We start from the raw sequence: 10,266 nt of genomic DNA, 5'->3' as shown, positions 1-10,266 counted from the left end.
TTTTTGAGAATGTTCTTTTCATAATAGACGATGAAGAAGCTATTTGCCTTCGAATTTACCTAATTTTTGATTCCTAATAATTTGAAACCGTTAATAAGCAATTCATTATCAAGACTAGTTTGTTCACATTTTGTTGGCTATTCTAGTTGTTGGTGCCCCTTGAATGGGTTTTAAAGAAGCGTTAGATAACCAAACGGATATATCATGCAACAAAAGTTCTTACCGCAAAGCAACTCCTGCTCATTCGTAAATGAGATCGAAGTTCTTCCAAACTATATCTGGGTATTGTCACTTCATTCCTCGTTTCGTTCTGGATAGTTTTCTGTTAAACGTAAATCATTTAAAATCAGAGACTTCGCAAGTAAATAACAATTTTGATTTCGAAGCTTAAATGTTTCACTGCATTTTGTGAACAGCTGAAAGTTATTTTTATTTTTCGACAGCTATCTTAATACAGCTATCCAACTCGTTCAACAAGGTATCTAAAAATCCACCTATCCAAGATACCCTATCCACCACGAGATTCAACGGAGCCATTTATGACACTGAGGCTTAACTCAATTGTCAAAATTACCCTAAACTTTTCTAAAGTCCGATTCAAATAAAACAACTAGTAGATTTAATTTTAAATTAAAATTTATTGTAGATTTTGTTGTCGCACTCCAGAATCTAAACTTATTGTATCATCAAAACCATCGTCATCTTCTTTTTTGCTATAATTAACAACTGGTGGTTTTATTGTCATTTTAATCGTCGTTCCTGAATTTGAGCGAAATGCTGGAAACATAATTCGATAACCATTATAACCATTGTATGAATTAAAATTAAATGGTTCCCTCAAAGCGCTAATAATCTGCTCCAATTGTTTCTTTGCTTTCCATGTTGAATAGTCTCCGATTTCGTACAAATACATTTTCTTAGTAGAACCAAACGATGACGATGGATTTTCACGTCGAACTCGATTCCGTCCAGTTGAATAATGAAAACGATTACCATCGTGATAACTATGAGGTCGATGCCATGGATCATCTGGACGATCAACATCACGTAATCCCATAAATGGTTGGAAAAGTTCGGGTGTAAATGAAAACAAATTGATTTCACCTACAACTGGTGATGGCGCTTGTTGTTGGAGCTCTTGATTACCCAAGAATCTAAATCTTCCCGAGGTGTGAATACAATACAAAGCATGATGTTTCATTGATGATCATTTTGATGATGGAATATGATAGAGTTTTGAATGTTTTTGAACATAATGGTTGATGAAGTTAATGTTGAATGGAGATGATATCAAATGGTATGACATGAAAGCAAATTAAAAGAAAAAGTATAAACATTATGAGTATATTTTTATACAAAAAATTATACATAAGAACATTTTATTTTAAAAAATTTACATCATTATTTTTAACAATATTAAATTAATGTGTATAAAAAATGATATCACAAGGCATAACTTACAATATTTTTAACAATACCTAAATGAACAAGCAGACTTGGATAAGACTGGTCTCCAAAATTGAGTTTTTTCTTTCTGTTGTACATCAAACAAAACAATACTTTTTTAAAAGGATAAAGATGTACAAAATTCGAATACCACATTTGCATTTTTCAATCACATTAGCTTTTAAAAAATATACCACCTTAAAATTGCTAAAAACGAACTAAAACGGGGGTTTTGAGCTTTGAAGTTAAAACTCAAACAATCTTTACTTTCTTAGTTTTTGAAAGTGCCTTTTTTGAATCTACAATAATATTTCAAGAAACACTTGAATTAAGCACTTTAATAGTTTTGGACTAAATTTTAGCGCTGATTTCGAATCCAAACTCTAATTTTTACTATTTTTTCAACAAAAAACTTGAATTTAATACTTTAATAGTTTTGGAAAATATGTTTTGGACAACAATTTTAGTGCTAATTTCGAATCCAAACTCTAATTTTAACTATTTTGTCAAGAAAAACTTGAATTCAATACTTCAATAAGTTTGGAAAATATGTTTTACCGATTTCGAAACCAAGCTCTAGTTTTAACTATTTTTTCAAGAACAACTTGAATTTAATAGTTTTGGAAAATATGTTTTTGACAAAATTTTTAGCGCTGACTTCGAATCCAAACTCTAATTTTAACTATTCTGTCAAGAAAAACTTGAATTTGATACTTTAATAGTTTTGGAAAATATGTTTTGGACTAAATTTTTAGTGCTGATTTCGAATCCAAGCTCTTATTTTAACTATTTTTTTTTTCAAGAAAACCTTGAATTTGTCACTTTAATAGTTTTGGACTAAATTTTTAGTGCTGATTGCGAATCAAAACTCTAGTTTTAACTATTTTTTCAAGAAAAACTTGAATTTAATACTTCAATAGTTTTGGACTAAATTTTGAGTGCTTATTTCGAATCCGAACTCTAATTTTAACTATTTTTTTAAGTTTTAAAATATCCGTCATAAAAAATAAATTGGGTGGCGCGACAGTCCGTTGAGAACCAAGGCCTAGTGACTTACAACTCTCAACCATTCCTGTGTGCGAGTAATGTTGTCAGGAATGGAGGGGACCTACAGTTTATATGCCGACTCCGAACGGCTAATTTTGAGAAAGCACTTTTTCATGACAATAGTTACTCTTGGAGAATTTGTCAATTCCTCGCAAGAGGCAGTACCCGTGAAAAGACTTTAGATGGCAGAGGCAGGGATCGAACCCAAGACCTCTAGCATGACAGTCCAACGCACTAACCATCATGCCACGGGTACCACTAAAAATATCCGTCATAATTTCTTTATTTTTTTTTTAATATTTCAAAAACTTGGTATAATTGAATTGTTAAGAAAATAGATTCGTTGTTTCGCCTTTTTCTGTTGAAAACCGTTTTAGCATAAATGGTTTATCGTTTCTTTAAGATTTTTGTAGGACAATTGGAATCTAACAACTTTTAAAGTTTTTTTCGAACTTTATATGAAATAATAAAATTATTCCAACGGAATGTTGAAGAGGAGAATTCTAGATTCGGAAAACCATCACGGATTTGATTGAAAAAAAGCCACTTCACAAATTTAGATAGCCTCAAAAAGCTTTTTTTAGTTTTAAAAAGTGATATCTCAAAAACTTGAAGTGAAACATTAAGTTTAAAGTCGTATTTGAATTAAGGTCACCAAAACTTCTTGGAAAAGAAATTTCAATGACAGTAAATATTGTCGACCATTCTAATATTGAAATATTTCATATTTTCTATGATTTAGAATTGATTTTTAATCACGATCCGACTATTTAATTAAAATAAAAAGCTCTATAAGAAATCATAAAACTAATACCAGTTTTCAAATAGAAGCACCCTAATATAGGAATGTTTTTTACAATAACTTCTTTAATTTCGAAGGTCGAATAAAATATTTCTATTCAGAAGATTGTTGTAACTCCATTGAAAAAAAGCTTAGTTTCATATTTCAAAAATATCAACAGACAACATATTGAAAAGAAAAACAAAAACTTGAGCAAAAGCAAACGAATGAATGAACACGTTGACGGTCAATCAGAAGAAAAATATCTTGAAATCTGATCCAAAAATATTTGAGTTCAAGTTCATGAAGTGCAAAATAAAAATAAATAAACAAAACCAAGTGATTTTTTCCTGATGGAAACGGATACCAGAAGCATGTTTGATACCTTCTAATTTTTCTTGACTTGTTCTATGTTTTGAAGAATAATAATGCAAAATTTGTTTAACTACTACTTTTTCCATTTTGGAACCTCAAAAACCGATAAAATATCGAGAAAAACATCATATTTAGGTAGATAAAAAAGTTCGAGTTAAAAACACTTATAAATAAAATAAAATTAATAATATAAATAAATAAAAATAAAAAGACACAATATTATTTTTCCTAAATAAACAATTATTTCTTTTCACCAATCTTCTCCCGAATAATTGTAATTCCTTGGAATACTTCTAACTTTCTTCCCTTCAGAAGCATTTTTGTTGTCATTTTCCAATTGTCTTACAGTCGAATAATCTAATATTTTGACTTCTTTTTTTCTAGGTATCTTAACGTGTCTACTCTGATGGGCTTCAGGTGCAGAAGAGTCTGCTTGAGCATCCATTGGAGGTGGAGACATTGTACTTGTAGATGGAACTTCATCATTTGCCACAGCTGTTTTTTGACACTGTTCGCCCATACTGGATTTGCTCATTTCATAGAGAAAATATAACAATTCAATAAGTTTAGCTTTCTTCTCAACTAATATATCGGATTTATTGTCTTCATTATTTTCTAGGCTTTCAGATTTTGTAGCGGTTTCGAGTTCTTTAAGCTGTTTTTGGAGTTTGTTTGTTGGGGAATCGTTATTGGTTTCTTCTTGTTTGGTTTTTGGTTTTCGAAGACGCACAGAATTGACGGTGTATGCCATATTTTTATTTGAGTTTTCGTGTTTAACTTGTCTTCCATAATCATAGTTAGTGGATTTGTTTGCATTGTGGCCCGATCGACTGATTTGACGTCTTTGACCTTGAGAATCGCTTACACGTCTGTATCCGGTATTTCCTTGAGTTCTTCTTTTTTCATAGTCTCCACTGTTTTGTTGTATGGAGTTTGTTGGAGAAGATCCAACCCTGTGAGATGGATTTCTAGATTCAATTTTTGAAGACTCTGTCCTACTATTGTGGGAATGGTCATTTTGTTGTAGACGATCGTTCTCTAGGCGATCTGAGCGGCGTGGTTGAGGACTTGTGGTCAATCGTTTAATATTTCTCTCCTGATTTGATCGGTGTGATTGTGGCTTTTGATCACGAACGTACTCTAATTCTTCATTGTAATCGTAGTCAATGTCTTGAAAATGTCTGTCATTCAAACGATCACGAACATTCTCTTTATTATCTTCAGTTGGTTTTGTTGTTGTCTTCTTTACCCACATGGCTTGTGTGGCTTTTTGTCTATTCATGGCATTGGGATCTCGGTAATACCGAAAAGTATTCTCACTCTTGTCCATATTTTTGTTCATTTTTGGTTTGGAGTTTTTGAGAAAATCATTTTGTAAGTTTTTAAGATCAGACAAAAAATCTGCAGAAGCCTTACATGATAAACATTCTTCTTCCTCCTGCTCTTGCTCCTCATTATCATCGTCACTGATTCCATGATTGGTTTTGGAGGTGATTTCGGATGTGATTCTCTTGAGGATTTGATTCTTGCACTTGTGGCAGCAAGTAGTGAGGCGTTTCTTTATTGCTTCCATCAAATCGTTTAGGGAATTTGTTGAGGGATTGATCAACTGGTTTCCTATGTAATCTCGAAGGGTTGCATCAGCGATATTTTTGAAATGATCGGAATATTGGATGGGAGCTACATTATCGGGTCTTAGAGCGGAAAATTGATTGTAACCTGAGATTGGTGGTGATGGAATTTCTAATCGTGGAGTAGAAAGTTGATTGTAATTTCCGATTAGTGGTGATTGAAGTTCTGATTGTGGAGACGAGAACTGATTGTAATTTCCTATTGGGGCTGATTGAACTTCTGGACGTATTGGCACAGACATTTGATTGTAATTTCCAAATGGTGTTTGTGGAACTTCTGATCGCGTTGGCCCAGTAAATTGATTATAGTTTCCAATTGGTGCTGATGGCATTTCTGGTCTTGAAGAAGCAGAAAATTGATTGTAAGCAGTAATTGGAGCCGATTGTTGAACTTCGGATCGTGGAACGGAAAATTGGTTGTAATTGACAATTGGTGCCGATGGGACTTCTGTTCGTGGACTGGAAAATTGGTTATGGTAGTTTTCAACTGGTGCAGATGGGTATTGGTATTGAACTTGCGGAATGTTTGGTTGTTGATAGAAATAAGAGGGATTATTTAGAACTTGTGTATTTGGTTGAAAACCCTGATTTTGGTACTGTGTTTCATATCTTGTAGACTGATGGATGTTTGACCTTTCGTCCTCAGCTGCCCTTCCTTGTGACATTGTCATACCAGCAGATTGTTGATCACGATTCCCATAGTCTTGATCTTGATTGCCATAATGTGGTACGCCATAAGTTCTTGCATTTGAAATATCATGTCTCACAAATGGAACACTTGAAACGGTCTGAACAGTTTCATTTTGAGCTGAATCTGGATAAAAGTTTCCATTGTTGTACACCATGGGAGATCGAACATTATCAGTAGAATAAATTGGAGCTTGCGAAGCCCATTGGGATGGATACGCTGGCTGTCTCACAAGTGGTGTATGGCCAGAACCTTCATTGTGCACAACTGTTTGACCTGGAACACCATCAACCTCTATTGGCTCTGAACTAGCTCGATATAGAGCTTCTTGAATGGATTGAGAATTTAAACGCATCAATGCTTCAGCAGGGTCTTCATTTGGCTGCAAAGTTATCTCTTTCAGATTCTCTTTATAGCCTTCTCTTAGCTTTTGAAGGGAAGACGGAGCTATACTCTCAAGAGCTGAATAGCCCTGACCTCCACCATACGATACCTGCCGTCTTGATCGGCTAAGATTTCTCGAAGAAGACTGAGTGCTACGTCTAGCCCGATGGACTTTTTTATTACCTAATTCTGAAAGTTCTAAAGAAACCTGATTCTTTGATGGATATGTTTTGGCCCTATGATCAGAATAAGAACGTAAATGGCTTAAATTAGGCTTACTTGCTAACCTCGACGTTTCATCTGCTTCATGAAGTTGTTTTGCAGTTGGTGATGTTGTTCTTTCATTTTTATTCAATTGGTCTTCTTGTTGATTCTGAGTTGGTTCAGTTGAGTGGGACAACACACTTTCTTCGTCTACGTGCGATATTGGATGGTTGTGAACAGGATTTCGGCTACGGTAAGGGTTGGGGTCTTGAAGCTGGTATTGTGTCTAAAAAATCGTCGCCTGTTAATGATATGGAGGCATGTTGTGTAAGCACAACAAAATGGATGGATATTAGTCCGATGAATGTGTGCGATTTTGGATGGGATTAAATTTTAGTGGTGAGGCAAGGAATTCTGTATGGGATGCTGGTGAAGTTTTTTAAGATACAAATTGTGAACTTACCATTGGGTTGTCTGCCATTTCTGCGGTGCGATAACCGCCACTATGGCCGCCACCGTACTGACTGCCATGACCTGAGCCATAACTGCTACCGTGTCCTGAGCCATAGCCTGAACTTGGGCTGCTGTAACTGTGTCCACCATAGCTTCCGGAGGGAGACGAACCATAACCAGAACCATAACCACTATGGCCAGAACCATAACTACTGCTATGGCCTCCACCATAGCTACTGCTATGACCAGCACCATAGCTACTGCTATGACCGCTTGAACCGTGACCCCCATAACCACTGCTACCATAACTAGAACCTACACCATAACCACCTCCATAGCCCCCAGATCCACCATAACTGCTTCCATATCCTCCAGATCCATGACCAGCATCAGAGTTGTAGATGTTATAGTTATGGGTCACATAATGGGCACTGGTGCTGGGTCTTTTCTTCAAAAGAACTGCTCGTCCATGATGGGAAAACGAATTAGGACTATGAATTTTCACATTAACTCCAAATAAATTACCTTTCTTAAAGAAGCGAGCATTATCTTCTGTTTGTGGTCCCATCTCTGACACAATTGGGTGCTGGTCGTCTCTATTTTCTAGTTTGTCTCCATTGGTAATAGTCAAACCCTGTCCCTGTTGGGTTTGAGTATTCTGAGTTTGATCGAGAGTCTGATGTGTCATTTGACGAGGCTTCATTTCCTCTAGAACTGACGGATCGACAGGAGTCCATTGTTGTTCTTGAACCCACTGCCTTGGCTCATTTTGTGGCATGGTTTCTTGTGGAATCATCATATTCTGCGGCTGATGGGGTTGTTCTTGGATCCATTGCCTAGGCTCGTTTTGTGGAACGGTTTCTTGTTGGACCATCATCATTGGCTGTTGGGGGGGTTGTTGTTGAATCCATTGACGTGGCATTTGTTGGGTGATTGGTTGTTCCTGGATCCATTGGCGGGGCTCTTGTTGGACCATTGTATGCTGTTGATTATGGTCGACTGGAGTTTCTTGTTGCATGGCTGGTTGTTGGTGCATGGCAGGGGTCTGATCAAGAACAGCTTGACGTGGTTCTTGATGTAAAATTGGATTTTGCTGTAGGGTTTGAGTCATCATTTGACGAGGTTCCTGAGGTGTCATTGGTCTTTGTTGCATTATTGGTTGTGGAAGTTCCTCTCTGGGCTCCTGCATTTGAGGTAAGCTCATCTGGCGCAGTATCTGATCCTGCTCATGCATTTGCATAGCTCTCTGCTGATTTTGAGCCCATTGTTGCATATCCCTAGCATGAGCTGAATTAACTTGTTCAGTTGGAGGATCAATTGTCATCTGTCGCTGGACGGGTGTCTGCACAGGCATTTGTTCCTGCATCATAGCACAAGCTTGCCTCTTTACAGATGGACGTGCTTCCATGTCGGTCTTGGGAAGAAACTTCAAGATAATGGCATCTTTCCTAATAGTCTTCCAATTCTTTCTAGCATACTGCTCAAGCATCTTCTGGGTTTGTTCGTCGTTAAGAGCTCTCTCGAGCTCCTCCTTGGTTGTTATAGAATTGGATCTAGGAAACGGCATTGGCACAAGCAGTTCTTCTGGTTCAGTTCTTAAATTGATACGAGTATTTTTCATTGGTTGAGGGTTTTTAGTTCTTGCCAGGATTTCTTGGAATCCATGTCGAGCTTGTTGGTACTCCTCGAGAACAGCTGGGTTTTGAGTATCTTCATTCATCATCTGATACTGTTGTTGTTGTTGTTGTGTTGTTGTCGGTGTCTGCTGTTGAATAAGTTGCATAACTCCGTTTTTGTCGTAGGCATACATCGGAGTATTAGGTATCGATGATCCCAGAGGGATTATATCTGGTATTTGTTCCCTCAGCGATGCGACCATGCTCCTCGATAGACTTTGTTTATTTGGTCTCATACGAACGGAATCGATTTCTGATCCCTGACCACCTTCACGATCATATACGTCCAAACTTGGAAAAGCCCTTTGAAGCCAAGATTGAGGATATTGTGTATTTGGAATGTGGCGGATTTGCTGTTGTGGATATTGCAGGGGACGTTGCTCTTGATATTGATGGGTTGTCCTTTGTTTTTCGGTTTGTGTTTGAGTTTGTTGATATTGATTTTTTTGTGTTTTTCTAACTGGAACAACCGATGGATTGACTGCGATTCCCCTCTTAGCAAGTTCATTTTCAAAGCCTGGAGGGGCTAAGAAGTACGTGGCATCCTCTTCTCCATTGATTCCCATCGATGATCGTGCCTCAGGATCAGCTAAAACCAACATCATTTTAGATTCTTCTTCAAGAGGTGAACCTAACAGGAACCACTTCTTCTTCCACCAGTCTTCCTTGAAAATCTTATCCCATTTCCACCAATCGCCAGCTTTTTTTAATCCAATTCCTTTCCAGATATTCCACCAACCGAATTTCGACAACCATGATCCGACTTTCTTAATCGAACCAAGTGAGTACTATAAATTTTAAAATACCTCATGAAACTTCCGAAAACTAAAAAAAGAAAAAAAGACCACAAATCCTTTATACTCACATTATCTTCTTCTGCTGCTTCGAGAGGGGCCCCTACTTCGGGTTCGGCTGCAGGTTCTTCTTCTGCCGGCGGCGCTGCTGGTGCTTCCTCAGCAGGAGCAGCTGGCTCTTCTGCTGCTGGTTCTGCTGCGGGCTCTGCTTCTGGCGCTGGTGCTTCTTCTTCCTGGGCTTTGACTGCATGATTGAAGGCTACTGCCACGATCAACGCAAGCAATAAATACTTCGTTATCTACACACAAAAAATTCCCAAAATTATTATAGTCCTTTCCGAATTGCTACTGTCAACCAATAAAGCAATGGACACTTACTCTTGCCATCGTCTTGAAACTCTATCTACACTATAACTTCTTTTATTCCACCAGCTTCGGTCAAGAGGTGAGAGAACTATTCACGTTCACTGCCAAAACTCGAATGTCTCAAATGGCTTGGTGGACAATCAGAAAATAGTATATTCTGAAGTGAAGCTTAGCCAAAACGCATTGTTTCGTGATATGCACAATTGCTTTCGTCAGATTTTAATTTGGGTCTTTACGTGAAGAATTATTTTGCTGACATAGCAAGACGTTTGTATATTGGTTTAATTGTTAATAGTTTTTTTTTTTGTTTTTTAACAATTGCGAAATTAGGTGTTTCGTCGTTCATCGAATGGCCTCTTTTTGTTTTATTTGTGTGTTTGAATCTTTTTTGATGATGTGACTATTTAATATTGTTTTTGTT

At 36.9% G+C, this 10,266-nt stretch overlaps 1 protein-coding gene across 1 annotated transcript; it reads right to left on the bottom strand.

The window, feature by feature from the left end:
- Positions 1 to 637: 637 nt before the first annotated feature.
- On the bottom strand, positions 638 to 9,959 carry LOC129946476 (defective chorion protein, FC125 isoform-like). Its single transcript, XM_056056676.1, has 6 exons — positions 9,858 to 9,959; positions 9,551 to 9,778; positions 7,535 to 9,473; positions 7,020 to 7,468; positions 6,640 to 6,842; positions 638 to 1,160 (listed from the first exon to the last, which is right to left on the bottom strand). The coding sequence occupies exons 1-6, from the start codon at positions 9,864 to 9,866 to the stop codon at positions 638 to 640; spliced, it is 3,351 nt and encodes a 1,116-aa protein (XP_055912651.1). The 5' UTR covers positions 9,867 to 9,959.
- Positions 9,960 to 10,266: the final 307 nt, after the last annotated feature.

Source organism: Eupeodes corollae, chromosome 1, assembly GCF_945859685.1.
Source record: "Eupeodes corollae chromosome 1, idEupCoro1.1, whole genome shotgun sequence".
Lineage (NCBI taxonomy): Eukaryota > Metazoa > Arthropoda > Insecta > Diptera > Syrphidae > Eupeodes > Eupeodes corollae.
The sequence above is the reverse complement of the archived record's forward strand: the minus strand, read 5'-3'. Positions and strand labels throughout refer to the sequence as shown.

Bases quoted from the DNA above. Each gene is read 5' to 3' on its own strand.
- LOC129946476 (XM_056056676.1), bottom strand. The intron at 6,843-7,019 runs GTAAGTTCACAA...ACGATTTTTTAG, and splicing joins AAATGGCAGACAACCCAATG to ACACAATACCAGCTTCAAGA. The intron at 1,161-6,639 runs GTTAGCAAGTAA...CACCTCGGGAAG, and splicing joins GAAGCAGATGAAACGTCGAG to ATTTAGATTCTTGGGTAATC.